This window comes from Malus sylvestris, chromosome 2, assembly GCF_916048215.2.
Source record: "Malus sylvestris chromosome 2, drMalSylv7.2, whole genome shotgun sequence".
NCBI classification, from domain to species: domain Eukaryota; kingdom Viridiplantae; phylum Streptophyta; class Magnoliopsida; order Rosales; family Rosaceae; genus Malus; species Malus sylvestris.
This window is the reverse complement of record NC_062261.1, coordinates 4,252,667-4,273,789: the sequence shown is the minus strand read 5'-3', so window position 1 is coordinate 4,273,789 and position 21,123 is coordinate 4,252,667. Positions and strand designations below refer to the sequence as shown.

At 37.0% G+C, this 21,123-nt stretch overlaps 2 protein-coding genes and 1 long non-coding RNA gene across 30 annotated transcripts in view; 2 read left to right on the top strand and 1 right to left on the bottom strand.

Annotated features, from left to right (window-relative positions):
• Nucleotides 1–3,044: 3,044 nt before the first annotated feature.
• LOC126595032 (disease resistance protein RPV1-like) lies at nucleotides 3,045–12,341 on the top strand. 24 transcript variants are annotated; one of them, XM_050261456.1, is made up of 15 exons: nucleotides 3,054–3,115; nucleotides 3,230–3,293; nucleotides 3,796–3,876; nucleotides 4,097–4,196; nucleotides 5,138–5,183; nucleotides 5,643–5,685; nucleotides 5,950–6,708; nucleotides 7,830–8,925; nucleotides 9,118–9,399; nucleotides 9,527–10,375; nucleotides 10,478–11,113; nucleotides 11,233–11,410; nucleotides 11,533–11,619; nucleotides 11,742–11,841; nucleotides 11,984–12,341. In XM_050261456.1, exons 7-11 carry the CDS (start codon nucleotides 6,047–6,049, stop codon nucleotides 11,042–11,044), a joined length of 3,456 nt encoding a protein of 1,151 aa, XP_050117413.1. In that variant the 5' UTR covers nucleotides 3,054–3,115; nucleotides 3,230–3,293; nucleotides 3,796–3,876; nucleotides 4,097–4,196; nucleotides 5,138–5,183; nucleotides 5,643–5,685; nucleotides 5,950–6,046; the 3' UTR covers nucleotides 11,045–11,113; nucleotides 11,233–11,410; nucleotides 11,533–11,619; nucleotides 11,742–11,841; nucleotides 11,984–12,341. The 24 variants fall into 24 exon arrangements, with proteins under 24 accessions (XP_050117343.1, XP_050117334.1, XP_050117413.1 ...); XM_050261423.1 differs by having other exon boundaries at nucleotides 5,620–5,685; XM_050261442.1 differs by lacking the exon at nucleotides 4,097–4,196 and having other exon boundaries at nucleotides 3,800–3,876; nucleotides 5,620–5,685.
• Nucleotides 4,950–21,123, bottom strand: part of LOC126595587 (uncharacterized) — a 32,513-nt gene continuing 16,339 nt past the window's right edge. The window contains exon 2 of the long non-coding RNA XR_007613619.1: nucleotides 4,950–5,114. This is a non-coding gene — a long non-coding RNA (uncharacterized LOC126595587). The remainder of the gene's footprint in view (nucleotides 5,115–21,123) is intronic.
• Nucleotides 14,042–15,339, top strand: LOC126595394 (3-hydroxyisobutyryl-CoA hydrolase-like protein 3, mitochondrial). 5 transcript variants are annotated; one of them, XM_050261703.1, is made up of 4 exons: nucleotides 14,042–14,349; nucleotides 14,466–14,499; nucleotides 14,695–14,796; nucleotides 14,970–15,339. In XM_050261703.1, exons 1-4 carry the CDS (start codon nucleotides 14,303–14,305, stop codon nucleotides 15,159–15,161), a joined length of 375 nt encoding a protein of 124 aa, XP_050117660.1. In that variant the 5' UTR covers nucleotides 14,042–14,302; the 3' UTR covers nucleotides 15,162–15,339. The 5 variants fall into 5 exon arrangements, 4 of the variants coding, with proteins under 4 accessions (XP_050117660.1, XP_050117664.1, XP_050117667.1 ...); XM_050261707.1 differs by having other exon boundaries at nucleotides 14,043–14,349; nucleotides 14,466–14,487; XM_050261710.1 differs by lacking the exon at nucleotides 14,466–14,499 and having other exon boundaries at nucleotides 14,045–14,341.

Sequence of the window (21,123 nt, the reverse complement as noted above, 5' to 3'; positions counted from 1 at the left end):
TGTGAAAAATGTCTTCACTTATAGACATGCACCATCAATTATGTCAACCATAAAACATGCTTCCACAAAACATGCTTCCACAAAACATGCTTCCTCAAAACATGCTTCCACAAAACATGATTCCACAAAACATGCTTCCTCAAAACATGCTTCCACAAAACATGCTTCCTCAAAACATGCTTCCACAAAACATGCTTCCACAAAACATGCTTCCAAAGTCCACAAAGTTGAGAGGAAATGGTTGCCAACTCATAATTATATGAGATAAACACAACAATCTCCACCTTGGCGAATATACTGTGCAAAAAATCCTTGCACCCATCACCAATGTCCATTGGCCTTACGTACCAGCATACACACCCTGAATCAACCTCGTTGGTCCTGTTCCTGATTCAGTCACTGCCAATGCATGTGCAGCTGCTGCAAGCTAAAAATCACCATTTAGCTTCAGACAGGATCTCGACACATCCTCGTCTCCTCCAGCAGGTTTTCATCCTCTTCATTTTCTGCAACCTGGAAACTCGTCAGCGCGCTCGTTTCCAGTAACAACCCATCGAGCCAGACAAAATTCCCACACTTCCTCCTACCTCATGATCTTCTCATCACCTGTGAATCCCATAGCTCCACCTGTTGCAAAACCCCTGCAACACTTGAGACTAAACATCACCAGGAGAAGTGTTGCTTCGAGTACCTAGAGGGCATACTCGAAGTCTTCCGCCACAAACTTGCTACAACCCGGCCTTGCACCGTAGCACTGTGGACCCTTGCCTCCGGAACCGGATCTGAACTTGCTGTCTCTCTCAGATCCTCTTTCCAATTTTCTTCCACGATTCCAACCTTGAATAACTTAAGCAGTCTTGTGCCCACCATCATCCATGGTCTCCTTTGTGTATCATTCCACACCAAAGAAGTTTGCACCTGCTCCAAACTTACTGTAACTTTCCATGCAGTAAAGTTTCACAAGGTTCTCGTACGAATCTGAAAGTGAGGGAAGAAGAAAAAAGGCCTTTGTCTTCTTCCTCAACATCAACTTTCGCAGTTGATCTAAGCATCCATGAACACGGCTTCCATTTCTTCAGGCTTCCATTACTCTCCTTTACCAAGAGTAAAACAGCATCTCCCATTAAACTGCTCAACTGAAAATTCCATGGTGAACAACAAATCTGGACCTCCAACGAACCAAGCGTCCAACGATGCTCTGATACCAATTGTTGTGCCTTGGCCCGTTCATCAGTGCGGAAACAAGATTCAAATTACAACATCACCAAATCACACTCACAGTTGAACAGAATAAAATACAAGAAATAAAGACACCGAGAAATTTACGAGGTTCGGCAAAAAAACCTGCCTACGTCCCCGGAGAGATATTGCTCTTCACTATGAGAATAACAGTACAAGTACACATGAGTTAAATCGACATAACCCAATCCCAAATCCCTTGTACACCCACTCATAGAATTTTCCCAATTGCCTCACTCTACCCCAAGAGTTCTTTCACTAGAATACTTTTCACTCTAGCTCTCTTGATTTTCTCTCAACCCATGTTCAACATTTCCCATGGGAGAGCCGAATCCCGAATGCTCTCTCCATCTTGTGTGTGAAAAATGCCTTCACTTATAGACATGCACCATCAATTATGTCAACCATAAAACATGCTTCCACAAAACATGCTTCCTCAAAACATGCTTCCACAAAACATGATTCCACAAAACATGCTTCCTCAAAACATGCTTCCACAAAACATGCTTCCTCAAAACATGTTTCCACAAAACATGCTTCCACAAACCATGCTTCCACAAAACATGCTTCCAAAGTCCACAAAGTTGAGAGGAAATGGTTGCCAACTCATAATTATATGAGCCAAACACAACATTTTCCTCTCTATTACTCTTTCTTTACACCTTCCTTGCCTATGTTGTTTCTCAAGTCCATATTTTCAGCCATGATCAATTTACTCCATATATTCATATACACGAAAGTTCGAATCTTTTTAGTAATTTTGAAAAATTTAGTTTAGATAAATCCCTTTTGTAAAAATATAAATATTGTAATAATCATAACAAAGAGAGTGTTTCACTTTCATTTCACTCACTACACGAATTTTTTTGAAAAAAATTAATTTGGACAAATCCCTTTTTGTAAAAATATAAATATAAAATTGTAATAATGTGAAAAGGAACCATGTTTTTTTAGAGAAGAATGTGAAAAAGAACTTAGTCAAATAGAAAGACGGAATTAACTTGGCTGTTGAACAATTCAAAGAGCCTTTCCTACTTATACCTAATTTTCATGTAGAGTGTCAGCATGAGTGGCTGCTGAATACGGACTTGGATTCTCTGCCCTCCCAATTCGGTGCCCTTCCCGTGCCCTCCTGTTTGTGTGGTCACGGTTAAGCCACGTCAATATTTTATATTACTATTTTTTTTTTGTCTTATTATTTTTATAAAAAAACAATATAAAATATTAGCATGAATTAACCGTGACCACACAAAACAGGAAAGAATACCGAAACGGGAGGCAGAGAATCCAAGTCCGCTGAATATTCGGCAGCCTAGTCTTGTTCTAGAAAGACGGGTAATCAACAGCATCGCAATTAAGTAATCTTTTTCCATTCCCCGTTCATTTTCGTCCTTGGCAGTTGGCACAGTGGAATGCTACCCACGCGTCGATAATCGTGACTTCTTCTCCGCTTTTCCTTTCCTTATCGTTTTTCTCCCTCACAATTCTCAGCCTCCGTCGGTCTCCAACCTCGCTTTCTTTGGCTCCCAAATCGGCTTCTCTCGCTCTCCAACCTCTCACGAATTACAAACAAGGTGCTTTCTTACTGGAAAAACCACTGAACCAGCACAACTTTCCTCCGTTCTTCAATTCGATTCGAATAATTTTTTTACCCAGAAACTAGCGTTTCCTGGTGAGTTTTACAGCTTTCTAGTGTGGGTGTTTCAATTTCGTTTTTTTGATTTTAGATTTGCAAATTTGTTTTCTGTTCAGTTTTCCTTTTGTGATTTTGGGGGGTTTTATTGATCGATTCTCTCACTCATCTCTCAGCTCTCTCTCTCTCTCTCACTTTTGAGGTATATGCCGTTGGATTCCATTTGCTGTTGCTGATCTGCAGGTAAAGCTTCAATTTCCATATAAAGCTTCCATTTTTCATGATTTCTGGAATTTGGGTTTTAAACAATGGAAATACTGCTAGATTCTTATCATTATGTTCTACTAAATTTTTCAGGCTGAGGAGGATGACGAGAATATTAGTGGTGAATTGTATTCCAGTTTAATTAGGGGAAGAACAGGTAAACTTGTTCTACGTTTTCTTTCGTTTTTAGTTGAGCATTTATTGGTATTTTCCACAAATGTTTGGATTGTTCGTGTTTGACTTTCATGATTGTGGCCTTTTTGTTTGGTTTTGTCTTCCTTTTTCGCTTCTCTTATTTTGATTTTCCGTTTATATATTCTGCGTTTTCTTATGGCAGTTTTGGACCTTTTATTTTCTGAATTTTTGTACGCTTTATGGGTCCTCATTTAATCTGCTTAATTATCATCATGATCAACTAAGATATCACTATTTCATACACTATAGACTTTGGGTTACTGGTTGAATTATGAATTGAGAAGTGGATAATGCCATAAAAATTTTGCTTGGAGTAGGAGGATGTTCTTGGCACACTATAAGAAGTTTTCTTTTTCTTTTTGGCAAGTTCTTCATATTCATGATTCTGTTATCAGTGCATTTTCTTTCCCATGATTTCTCATAAATTGGACGTGAATGTATTTATAGATTTTTATTTTTTCTAGCTAGACAAAGGATTTGATTGAGCAACAGGTGCATCAACCATATATTAGTACTACAACTGGACGAGGCCTCAGCGTTACAAGGTCTTGAAATTACCTCTCTCTTTTTTGGTTTTTGATAGATTATATGAGATTTTATTGCTGTTAGTTTGTTGAAGTTCTCGATTCATGACCATATATTTTTTCAACTTGTACCATTTGGTTTCTGTTGACTTTAACTCTGAGTTGTAGTGGTGTTTGTGTTTTCCAAATTTCTTCCAATAGCTTAGTTTTACTTTGATTTTGTTTGTATATATATCTTCAGAGCAATTCTTAGAGTTGCAATCTTACCAGCTACGAAAAGGAAAGTTATTGAGAAAATCTGGAGAGAAGGGCCTCCTAAATTATTATGGCCAGCAGAAGCAGTAAGTCCGTTTTAGATCATTCAACAGGGAGATGGTATTCTCCATGACAACTGCTCCAACACCAATAACTCCTTTTCCCCAGGATTGACCAAAATATCAACTTCAAAGCAAGTTTTGTCGGGTGTAACGACATTTGTAGGGCAACAAACATTTAACTAATCAGATTTAATTTAGGTCAATTTTGGATTTGCATTAATTTGTTTTGATTTCTAACTTTTATAAGCAATTTTGAGTTTGTGTGAAAAATAATATTGTTTTTTATTCTCATTCCTCACACACACTCTCTCTCTCTTTCTCATGTTTTTGAGGAGTTTGAATCCTAAGTGTGTTTCTGTTTCTGGGTTTTGAGTGTTTTGTTGTTTTCTTCTGGTAAAGTATTGTTCTTACTCTAAAAGTGGCAATCAGTGCTGTGTATTTTGTGCATGATAAAACTTATAAGTGTAGTATTGTGGTGCTTATTTTTTGGTTAAAAGTTAAAAGAGTCTCTTATTAATATTTTGGTCGATTTGTATCCAACTTAGACCAAACTTCAGCTCAGCTATACTATCAAGAAGCATGTTATCACATGACTGAAATCATCTTTTTACATCGATAAACATATTACGACTTGATTGATATGGATATATAGACCCAATAGCTTTAGCTATATGTTATAGTTTTACACATGAAAATTGAATGTATCAATTTTAAATCTTTCAACCATGTTATTCAAGTTTCAACAGATGCCATAAACTGCCATATATTTTTGAACTCTGTAGAAAAGGAATTTATATGCAACATGATCAGAATGACTACATAAACTGCTTATAAAATATCTTTTCAAATACATAAGGAGAAAGAGTGATGGTTCTCAACGCATCTTTATTGTTGCCCAAGTTTTTGCTAATTTTGAAAGCTATGAATTGCTAATGGATTTACCTTTTTTTGTGTGGAATTTTCAGAGTTTTGGGTCGTCGGAGGAAGAACTTAGTTGCTTGACATTTTGAGGTATGTACTTTGCTTACTTTTGTTTTAGTTTCTTCAATTAGATACAGTTAATTCACACCAATGCTTTTGTTTCTGTTGGGTTTTGAGTTTAAACTTTATCCGGATTCATTTGGTGCGTGTTTGGAACTTTGGAATCAGATTTTCAATTGGTTTTGTGAAGTCCTAACTTTTAATTTCATTTGGTTTGACCTTGAGTTTAAAACTTTATCTGGAGTCATTTGGTGGGTGTTTGTAACTTTTGAATTAGGTTTTTAATTCGTTTTGTGAAGTTCTAACTTTTATTTTCATTTGGATCTGACCTTTTAGTTGTCATTGAAAATAATCATAAAAGTAAAGTTGTGTATTCCTTAATTAAGTCTTTGGCAAGCCATCATGCATGATAGTAACTGGTTTTTAGTAAATGGTGATTTGGAAAATTCTTTGTTTAAATTTCTAGGTTTTGATGAATTCTTCGTTTAGAGTTGGTGACCAACAATCGACCCACCACCAATTTTAGATCCAGGTTCGAGCATGCCTTAAAAGTGCAAGTCATTTTTCCATTCTATTTTGTTGATTTTGTCATCTGGGTTTCTTAGAAAGCTCGCACCTCGTCTGACTAGGGTGTTACCTTTCTATCTGTATTGTTTGGAAAATTTCAGAAAGCTTGCATTCAAGTTTCTCTCTGCACCTTCTGGCCAACATTATGTCGTTTCTCAAGTCCATACGCCAACATTATTATATTATAAACTATATTCTTGTTGACTGAAGGAGCTTGATATGGGTTTAGGTATTTCAGGATCATCCGTTCAACAGCACAAACACAACTACTGCCATTTTTCAGTCGTGATCTAAACCACTGCTGTGCCATAACGGTGGATACTGCCATGACAACCCACGAAGCCTCCTCTTCATCCTCCTCCAAGTCAAAACTTTGGAATTACGACGTGTTCTTGAGCTTCAGCGGTGAAGACACACGCAATGGCTTCACGGACCACCTCCATGCGGCATTAACAGACAAGGGATACCAGGCTTATATTGATGAGGATGGTCTAAAAAGAGGGGAAGAAATACAAAAAGAACTGGAACAGGCAATCGAAAAATCGAAGATCTCTATCATTGTCTTCTCAGAGAGGTATGCGGATTCAAGTTGGTGTCTTAACGAGCTGGTGAAGATCATGGAGTGCAGAGACAAACTGGGGCGACATGTTTTGCCAATATTCTATCACATTGATCCTTCACATGTCAGGAAGCAGAATGGAGTTTTAGCCCAAGCATTTAAGAAGCACAAAAAGAACATCCGTAAAGAAAAAGATGACAAGAAACGTGAAGAAAACCGAGAAAGGGTAAAGCAGTGGAGAAAGGCTCTTAGAGAAGCTGCAGAGTTAGCCGAAGAATTTCAGGAGCACGAAGAGGGCATGGGTGAAGAAAAGGATGACAAGAAACGCAAGAAACGTGAAGCTAAACAAGAAGGGGTAAAGCAGTGGGAAGAGGTTCTTACAAAAGCTGCAAATTTGTCTGGCTACCATCTTCAAATCACTGATAATCGGTAATCATTCACGTGCTTTTCAATATTTAAGTTGTATTACACTAATTAACATGCTTAATTAATACGCCTTAATCTCTCATATAAAATCTAGAGGAAAATTGTAGCTTTGGTTCCTAAATTAAAAATTCATTACATTTTGTCCTTGAACTTGATAAAATCTGGAGCGTTAGTCCTTCGTAACCAATTCCTTTAAATTTTGAGTAAATTGTACAAATGGTCCCTCAACTTTAATCAAATTGGAGCAATGGTCCCTCAACTAAAAATCCATTACCTTTGGTCCCTCAACTTATCAAAACGTGCAGCTATGGTCCCTCAACTAAAAATCCATTACCATTGGTCCCTGAACTTTAATTCAAATGGAGAAATGGTCCTTTAACTTTAACCCAATTGTAACAATAGTCCTTCCAATATAACTCGTTTTGACAAATTTTTTGACATAGTTGACGAAAAGAACCATAATTATACACTTTGATGAGTTAAGGGACCCTAATTATATAAATGGTTATTCCAACATAGCTTATTTTGACAATATTTTGACAAAATTGATGAAAAGGACTATAGCTACACATTTTGATAAGTTGAGGGACCAATGGTAATGAATTTTTAGTTGAGGGACCATTGCTCCAATTTGATTAAAGTTGAGGGACCATTTGTACAATTTACTCTTAAATTTTAGTTAAAAGTGTTTACAACTTTACATGTTAGTTTCACCCCATCAACACTCGCAGGCTCGCAGCCCACCCCTTCACCTTCAATCTTTGATTCACACCCCGTCAACCTCCCACTTCCAACCCCCAATCCCTAATCCCTAATCCCTACTCCCCGGCCGTCCCCAACCTGTAGCCCACAGACCGCAGCCTTCACCCGAACCCCGAATCCGCATCCCCCAAATTTCTTGAATCTTAATTGGAGTTTAATTGATACACCAAACTTTAATATATCCATGAATGAATTTGTTTCTTTTAATGAAGTTGGTCACAAAATCACATACTAGCTAGTAGCTAGTTTGTGTACATATATATATACACACACACGAAGGAAGAAGGAAAAAAAATTGTTTATATTAGTACTAATAGCTCCTACTGAGCCTACTTACTAAGCTTACCAATTCAATTTTTCAGGCGCGAAGCAAAGCTTATTAGAGAAATTGTTGACAAGATTATCCCGGAATGGCTTCCGAGCGCAGAAAAATTACATGTGGCCAAGCACCCAGTTGGAATATATAATCGCATTCAAGATATCATCACTTATCTTTCAAATTGTGGATCAGATGTTGTTCGCATGGTTGGAATTTGGGGTATGGGTGGATTGGGTAAAACAACAGCTGCCAAAGCCATTTATAACCAAATTCATCATAAGTTCCAATTCAAAAGTTTCCTTGCCAACGTTAGTGAATATGATCTGGTTGATTTGCAAGGAAAACTTGTTTCTGACATCTTGAAACAGACCGAGTCTAAGATAACCAGTGTTGATCAAGGAATGAGTCTGATAAAAAATCATCTCCAACGTAGAAGCGTACTTGTCATTATTGACAATGTAGACAAAGTGGAACAACTAAATGCAATAGTTGGAAATCGCGATTGGTTTGGTCCAGGAAGTAGAATTATCATAACGACACGAGATGAACGTTTACTAAAGCAAGTGAACATGAAAGTGGACAAGACATATCCGCTTAAGGAAATGAATGAAGAAGAAGCTCTGAAGCTCTTTAGTTGGCATGCCTTTGGAAATAGTTGGCCTAATGAAGGATATCTTGAACTCTCAAAAGAGGTGGTTTCTTACTGTGGAGGTTTGCCACTAGCCCTTGAAGTTTTAGGTTCTTCTATGATTGAAAGAACCCCAACAGAGTGGAAAAGTCAGTTGGAGAAATTGAAAAAATTTCCTGATGAAGGAATAATGAAACCGCTAAGAGTAAGCTTTGAAAGGCTAGATCTTGCACAGAAGGATATATTCCTTGACATTTCTTGTTTCTTTATTGGATGGCATAAGGACTTTGTCGCAAAAATATTAGATGGATGTGAGTTTTTTGCAACAGTAGGAATCAGTGACCTTCGTGAACGATGCCTTATAACTGTTGAAAACAACATGTTGAATATGCATGATTTGCTTCGAGAAATGGCCAAATTAATCATTTCTGAAAAATTCCCTCGTCACCCTGGAGAATGGAGTAGGTTGTGGAACCATCAAGAGGTCACTAAAGTATTGAGAGATAGCTCTGTAAGTACATTCCTAATAAAATTTTGAATTTAATGCATCGTACATGAAAAGCACATATAACTCACGGATGTGTATTATACATTAAGTAACATTCATCTCAATTAGCCAACAATAGTGCTTGCATGTATTCATACATGTAAACATATGCAAATAATCCGTTTCTTACACATGAATATAACCTTTTGTTAACAGGGAACTGAAGAAGTTGAAGGACTTGCTCTATATTTCCCTTGTTGGTTTAACATGCCTAGTTTCAGTACAGAAGCATTTGCCAATATGAAGAAACTGAGACTGCTCCAGCTCTACAACGTGCAGCTCAATGGAGAATACAAACATCTCCCCAAAGGGTTAATATGGTTGCGTTGGGAAGAATGCCCTTTAAAGTCCGTACCAGATGACTTCTTTGATCAACCAAGACTAGTTATTTTAGAGATAATGTGTAGCAAATTGGTACAAGTTTGGGAGGGCTCCAAGGTACAATTGATTACACATCATGATGTTATGTATAATGTTTCTATTTGTTTATGGATTTCCTTCTCTTTTTTTATGAGATATTCTTTTTGGATATTAATTTTAATTTTCCTTTTATTTTGTGCAACAGTCGCTTGAAAACTTGAAAATCCTTAATCTCGGAAGTTGCCATGACTTAAAAAAATCACCAGATTTTTCAAATCTCCCAAATCTTGAAGAGTTGATATTGCAATGGTGTAAGAGTTTGTCCGAGATTCACCCCTCCATTGGTCATCTTAAAAAACTTTCTTTGGTGAACCTCACAGGCTGTGAGAATCTTATTTCTCTTCCTGGGGATTTCTACAAGTCCAAATCCGTTCAGACTCTTGTTCTTGATAAATGTTGTCAATTCAGTGAACTGCCCGAGGATTTAGGGAAGATGATATCATTGAGAGTACTTTCAGCATCTACCACAGCCATAAGACGAGTACCGCGTTCCACAGTAAGATTGAAGAATCTCACTCATTTATCTCTAGCGGGTGTGCATTCGAAGTTTCCTCTGCAATTTCCCGATTCGTTACACGGCTTAGACTCTTTAAGAAATTTATATCTCTCAGAGTTTGATTTTCTTACCCTACCCAGCCTCAGTGGTCTTTCAAAAATTGAAAATTTGCTGTTAAGTAACTGCCATAACCTTCATACCCTACCCAGCCTCAGTCATCTTTCAAAGCTTGAAGGTCTCTGGTTAAATAATTGCTTCAGCCTTCATACAATCTATGATTTACCAACAAATTTGAAATTTCTGGATGCGTCTGGTTGCTCCCGTTTGGTAACAATGCCCAATTTTTCGAAAATGTCGAATATGAGAGAACTGAATGTACGTGGTTCACGCGCACTCACTGAGGTTCCAGACTTGGATAAGTCATTAAACTCCATGACATGGATTGATATGAGGGACTGCCCTAAACTCACAGCTGATTTTATGAGGAACGTCCTAAAGGTATCTCTCTCTCTTTAATTGTCTTCCTATTGCGCACATGCACACTCACAATGCACATGTACATGTATATATATAGATATGACACTTGCACTGTTTATATAGGGATGGACTTCTTGCGGATATGGTGGTATTTTTCTCAATGGGAATTATGTTCCTGATTGGTTCGAGTTTGTCAAAGATGATAATAAAGTTAGTTTTGAAATCCCCCCGAGTGATGGTCGTAATTTTGAAGGGCTGACTCTGTTGTACTTTTACTGCTCAAATCCTTATCAGTCAAGCCCTTATATGGGATGTAAAGATGGTCATCCTCGTGCCAGCATTGATATACATACGCTTCCACATTTTAGCCTACAACGTAAAAGTACGAAAAATCGGGTTATAAAAATGCCCGATGTTGTACTTGAAAAATGTTTTCTTTGGCAAGGACAAATATCGAACGATAAGCTCAATTTGCAAAGCGGGGATAAAGTTGATATAACTTTTAAAATGCCAGAGACATACAGTGAATTTCAGGGAACAGGGGTTAATCTAGTATGGGACAAACCTATGAAGGAAAATATGCACGATTTTGATGGTGATGGTAGGTTTTTGATCCAGAGGCACAATCAAGGTGGTGATGCATACTTCAGCCAAATGCCTCTTTCATTTTTCGATTTCTCAGTTCAATAAATGAAGGCAAGTCCATACTTCAGCCACCGCGGCAGTTCTTTTTCCCGGTAATTTAACCGAAACATCAAGGTATGCCTTTTCTATCCTAAGACGCAATTTCCGATGCTTTAGTGTGGTTAACGTTCGTTGCCATCATCACATTGTCCAATGCGTTTCTTGAGATAAAAGCAACTCCATTGTTGATACAGTTCTTAGGATCCCCATCAGGACATTGAAACAACTGTGACGAAATTCACCAGCAACCCAGATTCTGAAGCGCAACTCAAGAGGCTTTTACCTCAAATAACTTCAGCATTTGGTGCAAATAAGTCGGTTCTTGAGACAAGTGATGAACTTGAAAAGCAGCGCAGAGTTCAGATGCTACTGGTAAGTTTGTCAATGCCATTTGTCTATTGAGCGGCTTGTATGTTGCTGTCAAGTATTTTCTATCAAATTGTTTCTATTGCAGTGGTGAGTGAGCTAATGAAGCTCTTTAATGTCTTGGAAAGGGTGCTCCGTTTTCACTTTCTTTGAGACAAAATTAATTCGCTAAAGTTGCATCTGCGCTTGGGAAAAATGACAATCAATTATCCACAGTGAGTCTGGACTTTGTACCTTTTCGTTTCTTGCATCACATGGTTGCATCCCTTTGATAGGTTTTGCGTTGTAGTATTTCAAATTTTCAGAAAGTAACATGTGTTTACTTGACCAATACCAGTTAACTGGTGTGATGAAACTGAATATTGCATTGCTATAAGATTGTCTTTGCGGAATGATTTTGCTGAAGGTGTACGGCAGTTTTGGTGGACAAGGATCAGGTTCGTTAATTATGCTCAAGATTCCTTACTATAAAATGACAGAACAATAACAGCCTCTACTAGACCTACGGTTAATAATCATCTTACTTTCTGTATATCAGAACGGATCTTTATCTTTGGCTTCGGTTTCTTGTCCATGCAGAATCCAAAGCAGAACCCGTCAAAGTTAGAGGAGGTGAATCAGAGTTTAAGTGGAAGCTCTCTTCGAGCCATTGAGCCCAAACGTTGAGGAGTTGCGTGTATGACTGACTGGCATGTGAAAACCAAGTTAAATGAAACTACATGAGAAGAAAGCACTTTCACTTGGACGCTTTTGTACTGCGTTCTACAAGGCCAGTTATGAACTTTGTGATTGTGGTTATTTGCGTGGACTTGTTAGAAGAATATGAATTATGCTTTCAGTTTCTGAATATCCATAGTCTGATGCACTACTCTCTGATTATCCAATTAAACCCAAACTTTAAACCATTCGTAAATATACAGAATAGTATTAGCCAAAATGGAGTTAAGACCTCCTTTAGTCCCAATAATTTTGGTAAACAAGAAGGTGCTCATAGAAGCTTTGTAAAAGCGTTTGCCTCTAAATTCAAGGTCTTGTGTTCGAATCTCCTATCTAATGGTGACACAAATCTCTTGTAAAGGGAAAAAGGAAAACACTTTGGTAGGAAAGTGCTCACCTCTGGCTATACACTTGACAACGTGACAACTTCTTAAGAGAGACAACCCTTCAAGTCTGATCACATCACACATAATATGGTTACAATTTGTAATTAGATGGATCAGTTTTGACAAACGTGACAACTTCTTATTAAAGGCAGCCTTACAAGTCCGACTACACGACACTCTTACTGGACATTCATTCGCTAATTCAAGGCCTCAAATTTCTAGTTTAGCACGTTCATTCTAGCCAATATAGACCGACAAAAAGTTGTAAGTCGTGATGGGGCCTAAGTAAGTAATTGGAATGGTCCCAATCCCATCCAAAAGCCCAAAGACCAAGAGAGCAAGTGAAAAAACCCCTACCTTCTCGCTTTGAAAAATTTCTCCTTTCCATTGGAACCCAAGCTTATCCTCTCTTACAGTCATGGCCAACTCCAAGACGACCTATAAAATATTAAATCTCTCTTTTTATTTCTCATTTTTTAAATTTCAACTGGTATATGCCCACACACAAAACGTGTGAATTTTTTTACCTTGATTAAAATTGAAGGAGAGGGGAAGAGAGTGAGAGATAACGTGGAGGAGAGAGGTTGTTTTTTTTTTTTTTTTTAAATTAGAGTTGATAAACTTACAGGAATGTGAGATTTAAAAAAAAAATATTTTATTTTATGAAATTACGTTATTATCCTTAACTTTTTTGTTGTAATCGAAGACAAATATATTTTTCATCATCTTTTTATTGACAAAAATAATTTCATTTATAATTTTCTTTCTCATTTTCTAAAAATGATATTTTCCGTTCTTCTTCATTCAAACCCACCTGCAGTTTCCCCTTGACAGAGAGAACTTAAACAATGCTGCTTACGAAACATTTGACGACGGAGATGTGGAGAGCTTCAAGTTGATACTCCGGTGACGCATGTTACAAACATCATACGAAGGACGCAATATTTTTAAAGAAACCAATCTGATCTTTGTTTTTTGGGTAAATTATATTTTACCCCTCAGGTTTGGGGTTAATTGCAACTTCATATAATATTTTTAAAACATTTTAATTTCATACATTTACTTATATTATTTTTCAATTTCATACATCCGTTAAAAAATCTGTTAAGTTAACTGTTACTACTATCACCGTCAGCTTCATCATCAGCGAGTCGATATGTCATACTTCTTTCAGACTCTGATGAAATTTCCAGCAAGTAATTGTTTTGAATTTTGAAGATATATTGCATCCAGAAACATTGCAACGTTTCTTTAATTGCTAAGATTGTGCTTTCATCATTTATTTATTAATGTTCAATACATACGATTATTTTTTTTCTTTTGTATTTTCATGTTTGACGTTCCCGGACAACCTACAACATCTGATCATTTGTTTAGTGTTGATTTTGCTTGAGCTTGGGTAATATGATTTGTATTAGTTGGATAGGAGTCATTTATTTTCTAACTACCATTTGTAGTTTTCTTAAGATTGAGAGGCTACCGATATGATACTTGTGCTGCACGTTTTTCAGGTACTCGCCGAGTATTCTCTAATATGCAAAATCTCTGAGTACACCAAGCCCCGTATAAGCTTCCTGGGCATAATAATGGCCTTTGGTATTGGCCAATCGGGCCACGGTCGGTACCGGATCATTACAGAGGTATTATTGCCTTGTCAGACAGAGAATGTCAATGTTGTCAATTACAACTGTGGCGAAATTCAGCAGCAACCCAGATTCTGAAGCACAACTCAAGAGTCTTCTACCTTAAATAACTGGCGCATTTGGTGCAAATAAGTCGGTTCTTGAGACAATTCATGAACTTCAAAAGAAGCAGCAGCATTCAGACGCTACCGGTAAGTTTGTCAGTGCCATTCCTTTATTGATAATAAAATGAAATCTGTCATACTCTTCTACTGAGAGGCTTGTACGTCGCTGTCAAGTATTATCTATCAAATTGTTTCTATTGCGGTGGTGGAGTGGGCTAATGAAGCTCTTCAAGGTCTTCGAAAGGGTGCTCCTTTTTCACTTTATTTGATTCAAAATTATTTCTCCAAAGTTGCATCTGCGCTTGGGAAAAATGACAATCAATTATCCACAGTGAGTCTGGAGTTTCTACCTTTTCGTTTCTTTCATCACATGGTTGCATCCTTTTGATGGTATCTAACATTTCCTGAAAGTAACATGTGCTTTACTTGACCAATGCCAGTTAACTGGTGTGATGAAAACTGATTATTGCGTTGCTATAAGATCGTCTCTGTGGATTGGTTTTGCTGAAGGTGTGCGGGCAGTTTTGCTGGACAAGGATCAGGTTCGTTAATCATGCTCAAGATTCCTTACTATAAAGTTACTTGCTGATGGAGTTGCGGCAACATAAACAATTACAGCCTCTACTAGACCTACAGTTATAACTTATATAATCCTCTTACTTTCCGTATATCAGAACTGATCTTTATCTTTGGCTTCGATTTCTTGTCAATGCAGAATCTGAAGTGGAACCCGTTAAAGTTAGAGGAGGTGAATCAGAGTGAAGTGCATGCTCTCTTCGAGCCATTGAGCCCGAACGGTGAGGAGTTGAGTCTTGAGTGTGTGACTAACTGCCAACTGGCATGTGAAAACGGATCCATTGAAATATATTTAATGTTGTGGAAAAATAAGTTAAATGAAACTACATGAGAAGAAAACACTTTCGCTTGGACGCTTTTAGTGCTTTAGTACCGTGTTTTCCTCGGCCATGTGATGTGATCAACTAACATTGTGATTCTCTTTGTATTGAATGACTCAACTACTAATTGCATGAGGTTTTTTTTACCCTACACTTATTAGTGGTTAAGTTGAAAACAATATCGATGTTAATTCCTCCTCTTGGGTTTTGAATTATATTTTTGTGTAACAATTGCTTGGGAAGTTGAAAATCAATAATCTCAGTCATTCACATGACCTAACAAAATCACCAAACTTTTCAAAACTTCAGTGGTCTTTCAAGGTTTGAAACGTTGTATTTAGATTAGTGTGAAAATCTTCATGCAATCCCCAATTTACCAACAAATTTGAAAGACAAGGCGATTATCTTTGGTAGTGACATATGTCAGAACTATAATCCTATCATATTTTATACGTGATTATATCTCAACTATTGGTATCACGACACTATTATGCCCCATCTTTTAAAATTGACAATATCATACTTCATCTTTAGAATTTGGTCCAATGTTATACCTTCCGTTAACTTGGTCGTTAATTGCTCAGTTAAATGCTGACGTGGCTTGATTTAAGACCCAATTTCTATTAAAAAAATATTAAAAAATAATAATTTACCCTTATATAAAATAAAATTAAAATAAAAAAAACTGAGTTTGTCCCTTTCTCCCCCCCTGCCCTCTTCTTCTTCTCCCCCATCTTCACCTGCAACCCAGAAAACAGGGAAAAATAAAATAAAATAAAATAAGCTCAAACTTCCCTGACCCCTTCCCCTTCCCCTCATCCTCTCATCTCTTCTCCCCCATCTTCATCTCCTTCCACCGACCCCCTAACTGCAACCCAGGAAAAAAAAGAAAAGATAAAAAATCCCAACCTCGCATCCATCCTCCGCACCCAACCTCGTACCCACCCTCTTCCCTCCTCCACACACCCCACTCCTTAAATCCACAACTGTTCCCCCATTTTCTCCGCGCCCAGGTTCTCTGGGTTTCTCGATTCCACCTCACGAACCCGACGATGGAGGGAAGGGGGGTCGGGGAATGAAGATGGGTTTCTTTTTCTGTTTTTTTTTTTTTTTTTTTACTTCTCTTTTTCTAGATTGCAGGCTCGGCTCAGGTGGGGGAGAAGATGGGGTGGGGGTGGGGACGGGGGAAGACAAACTGAGGGTGGGGATGGGGGAAGACAAATTGTTTTTCCCCACCCACCCACCCCCCTTTTTTCTGGGTTGGAGGTGAAGATGGGGGAGAAGACGCATGGGGAAGAAGAGGGGGGAGAGAGGGACGACATGAGGTTTTTTATTTTATTTTATTATTACTTTTTTTATTATTTTAATATTTAAAATATTAAATGATTTTTTTAGTTTTTAATAATATTTTATTAATTTTTTAATAGAAAGTGGGTCATAAATCAAGCCACGTCAGTATTTAACTGAGAAATTAATGGCCAAGCTAACGGAAGGTTCATTGGACCAAATTCTAAAGACGAGGTATGACATTGTCAATTTTAAAAGATGAGGTATAAAAGTTTCGTGACACGTTGAGGTAGTTTTGTATAATTTACCTTATTTTTTATTATATATTACAACGAATGAACGTCTGCAGTTTTGTGCTAGTTTTTTTTTTTTCTCCCCCCATACCGATAGCACCTAGAAAGTTCAAAATGGTCACTTACTAAGGGTAGGTTTGAGATTGTGGTGCTTTCAAAGAAAGCAGCTTATTAAAAAAGTTGAAACATTAAATGTGTTTGATAAAACAAAAATAAAATTTTTTTTTTTTTAAACTGCTGTAAATAAAAGTAGAAAAACTTAGAAAAGCAAAAACATAGTCTACATGCTCCTAAAAACTCTTTTTTTTTTCAAAGCATAATAATTAATGCTTATTTAATGAACCTTTCAAATGGCAAAATATACTCCCAAATGTTTTACAAAATTACAATCTTTGCCCAAAAATTATTATCTTTGACAATTATTATATCACATTAAATAATATATATATTTTTAGTCATTTAACATATTGAAAGTAATTTATATAAAAGTTTACTAACCACTTAAACACTACTTTTTCTATTAAAAGCACTTTTACAAGAAAAAAAGTTTACCAAAATACTTAACAACTCTATTTTAAAGGAAAACAAATGAAAAATGTTTGAAAACTTTGAATTTTAACGATAAGAACAAAATAAATGGTAAAGTGAATAGTATCAGGATTTATTTTTTAATGTAAAAATGTGGTTTTTCGTTAAAGTGAACAGTACCGGGAGCTTTTCGTTAAAGCTCCCTTATTTTAAAGCGGTTTATTCTCATAGCATAGTAGAATCATTTTTTTTTTTAAATCACATCAATACCAAATTAGTCATAATAATGTGAAAAAGAACCATTATTTTTTAGAGGAGAATGTGAAAAGGAACTTAATCAAATAGAGAGACGTGTAATCAACAACACAATATTTAATCATGAAGTGATCTTTTTCGGCTGTACAAATCCATTCGAAAGATGTAAAGAGACTCTTAAAGTGAAACTGTCTATAGACTATCTGTCATTTTATATATTTAACATAATATTTTATAATATTTGCACAAAAATAGGTTAATTACACTAACAATCCCGAAGTTAATCGAATTTTCACAAAACTCCATTACGTTTGAGACATTACTTGTTAACGTGATATCTCAAACATAAGAAGGTTTTGTAAAAACTCGATAAACTTGTGTGTTTTAGGGCTGGGTTTGATTCAAAACGGTTCGGTTTTTTGCCAAAACCGAAATTGAACCGAAATTTCGGTTTGGTTCGGCTTTTTTTTCGGTTCGATTTTTTTCGATTTCGGTTTTTTTTTATTTTTTTTAAATGATGTAAGTGGAAGGAACCTACCTATCAACCTCCCAGTTCTCATATATCAGAGAGGTGAGAGCCTTAAAATCCTGAATATATTCAAGTAATTCAACCACTTATGATCAAGCAGATCGATTTCAAATTTTCAAAACTTAAGCAAATACAGAAACATATATTCTTTAAGCAAATGTACAACGCCAGGATTCAAAATTCTAGAACTTTAAAATTTACAAAATCATGAAATAATTCAACAAATTAGTTGATTGATGCAGATCGAAACAAAAAAAAAGCAAACGGGTTCGTCTAAATGCCATAATCGGACTCTGATATCGCATGCCCAGTGCCCACATTCAAATTCATAGTTAAGTCCACAATAGATCTAGAAAATTCCAAAACATATTTAGAGAAAAATACAAACTTTTTCACCTTAAATTACATAAATTTCAAATGGGTAACCATAAAATAAAAAACCCATGAACTAACAAATAAATAAAACCCACAACCTTTGTTTCAGCGATATCACCATGATCGTCGCAAGCGCTTACAATTCCTCTTTTCGTCGCGTCTCGAAAGGGGCGAGGGAAAATCATGGTTTGGAAGAAGGAATCCACGAGGAGGATAAGAGAAGACTGGAGAGAGAGAGTGATTTGGAGGAAGAGAGAGAGAGAGAGAGAGAGAGATAGAGAGAGAAGAAGCAAAGGCAGAGAGAGAGAGAGCAGAGGACGGAACAAAGATAAGTGTTTGAGATTTGAAATAAAGTGGGAATGAGACGGCTAGGGTTTGTAAAGTTAAGAAATTTTATAAAGCATTAAACATAAGAAACCTATAAATAAATTACTAGTACAATTATAACAATTCAAAGCCTACAGGTTCAGGGTTCAAACCCTGACGCCAACATATTTTTTTTAGTATTTATATATGAATTTTTTTTTCGGTTCGGTTCGGTTTTTGAACCTCAAAAATCGAAACCGAACCAACCAAATTTGATTCGGTTCGGTTTGGTAGTTTCGGTTCGGTTTTTTTTTACCTCGGTTCGGTTTGGTTTTCGATTTTTGATTTTTTGAACCCACCCCTAGTGTGTTTGTTTGGCCTCACTATCATTCACTAGACTAGACTGGATTAGCTATCAGTGAAATCCCGTGTTTGTTTCGTGCACAGACTAAAGTTAATGAGACTAAAGGGGATTTGCTCCGACTATCTCCCTCGCTAGGAGGTCTTAGCGAGAGCGCCCCGAGACCATGGGATTGCTAAGCCCTTTGTCTGGTCTGTCCTCGCACCGACAGCCAGCATCACACCACCACTCCTAACTTCAGCGAGATACACTGCTAGCCCAACACCACTCTCTCCCTCTCGCCTCGAACCCATAATTTCGAATGAGGAAGATCCCACTTTCTCTGTCATCCGTCCTGCTCTAGCAGTCCTCAGATTCACCTTTGAGGAATATCTCGTTCTAGCACTCCTTGATTCAATTCCTTCGAGTTTCTGGAGGTTAATTATTTGATTTCCTGTATTTTTTATTGGGGGGTTTAATTTTGTTTGGTTGGTAGGAAAGCTGAGAAATTGGTTTCTATCGAGATCCAAGGAAAGCAAGCATCCTTCGCAATTTTTGGTAGAATTGTAGGGGAAGAAGAAACGAAATGAAAAGGCTTGAATTTGTTGCAGGCCACTGATGGACAAGATTTTTCTTTTTGGGAAATTGGTGATCAGGGATTTTTTTTGGAGAAATCTGGAGATCATGCAGCTTATGGAACTCTTTAGATTTAGTTAATGAAAATATTTGAATAAAAAAGTAATAAGATATTAATAAAATAATTAAAAAGTAGTAAAAAAAAAGATTTAGATTCTAAAACATAATTTAATCTGTGACTTAGTTCAATACTGCACCAAACGCTTCATTATTCTTGTCCTGCTAGACAGTTCAGCTTAGTCCTATAAGTTAATTCAGTCTAAGATAATTTGGTGCAACAAACGCACCCAAGAGATATTAGTGTTATTAACCCCAAAAAATTCCCAAAAAGTTTCAATTTTGAAAGGCTATTTTGGCATTTATCCTTCATATAATAGTTTATTATAAAATCTACAAAAGCAACTGTAATCACGGCAAAGAATCTTTTTTTTTTTTTTTTTTTTTTTTGGAAACTACGGCAAAGAATCTTTTGGATAATCTTTGCTTCCTCTTTTCCTCTGTTTTACCACGGCACATCTTCATATGTAATACTAGTTTATTGTGGAATCATCAAAAGTTATTTTGAAAAAGAATGCAAGCATCTCGTTCCCCATCTTTTTTTCTGTCAAAGTAGATAAACAATTGTACTATGAGTTCGGGTAATGCTTTAGATTTGTAAATAATAGCTTACTTCCCACGCGTCGATCATCGCTTAAAATGATTCCTCCTCTTCTCCATTCTCTTCATTCCGCTTTCTCTCGTAAAAAAAGAAAAGAAAAAAAATCAGAGCGCTTCGCGAATTCTGTCTTCCTCAGCCAGCTCTACATTCCCCGTTCATTTTCGTCCTTGGCACAGTGGAATGCTACCCACGCGTCGATACTGGTGACTTCTTGAATTCCGTTTGCTGCTGCTGATCTGCAGGTAAAGCTTCAATTTCCATATAAAGTTTCCATTTTTCATGATTTCTGGAATTTGGGTTTTAAACAATGGAAATACTGCTAGATTCTTATCATTATGTGCAAATTACTGATGATTTGGATTGGTGCCTGAGATTTAGAGAATGGCTTGCAGCTTTAATTTCTTTTTCCTTCATTGTTATTGTTTTCAAAATTTTTATTGCTGGGTATTGATAATTTGTAGTCTGTGAGGGCTTCAATCTGTTGGAATTTTGAATGGTTATTGCTTCATCGGAATTTAACTCCGCCTATGTCTTACATGGCCGGTCCCAAGCCCGGATAAAGGAGGAGGGGGAGGGCGTCAGGTAGTCGACAGCCGGCACTCCATGATCACGTCGAATCCTTATGAAAATGAATCCAGAACAAAATCGCGCTAAAGCTAGGGCGTCACCCGTAAGTGGCGCGCTGTGTGGCCTGAGCACAGTGATAAGTGAGCAAGGGTCGCTTTATCTCTATCGGCACCCGGATGCAGTGTTAAATGAGCAAGGG

Coding starts and splice junctions, on each gene's coding strand:
- LOC126595032 (XM_050261386.1), top strand. CDS start 6,047: ATGACAACCCACGAAGCCTCCTCTTCATCCTCCTCCAAGTCAAAACTT. Junction 8,926..9,117: donor AAGTATTGAGAGATAGCTCT/GTAAGTACATTC, acceptor TTTTGTTAACAG/GGAACTGAAGAAGTTGAAGG. Junction 9,400..9,526: donor AAGTTTGGGAGGGCTCCAAG/GTACAATTGATT, acceptor TTTGTGCAACAG/TCGCTTGAAAACTTGAAAAT.
- LOC126595394 (XM_050261703.1), top strand. CDS start 14,303: ATGAACTTCAAAAGAAGCAGCAGCATTCAGACGCTACCGGTAAGTTT. Junction 14,500..14,694: donor TCTTCAAGGTCTTCGAAAGG/GTGCTCCTTTTT, acceptor GACCAATGCCAG/TTAACTGGTGTGATGAAAAC. Junction 14,797..14,969: donor TTTTGCTGGACAAGGATCAG/GTTCGTTAATCA, acceptor TTGTCAATGCAG/AATCTGAAGTGGAACCCGTT.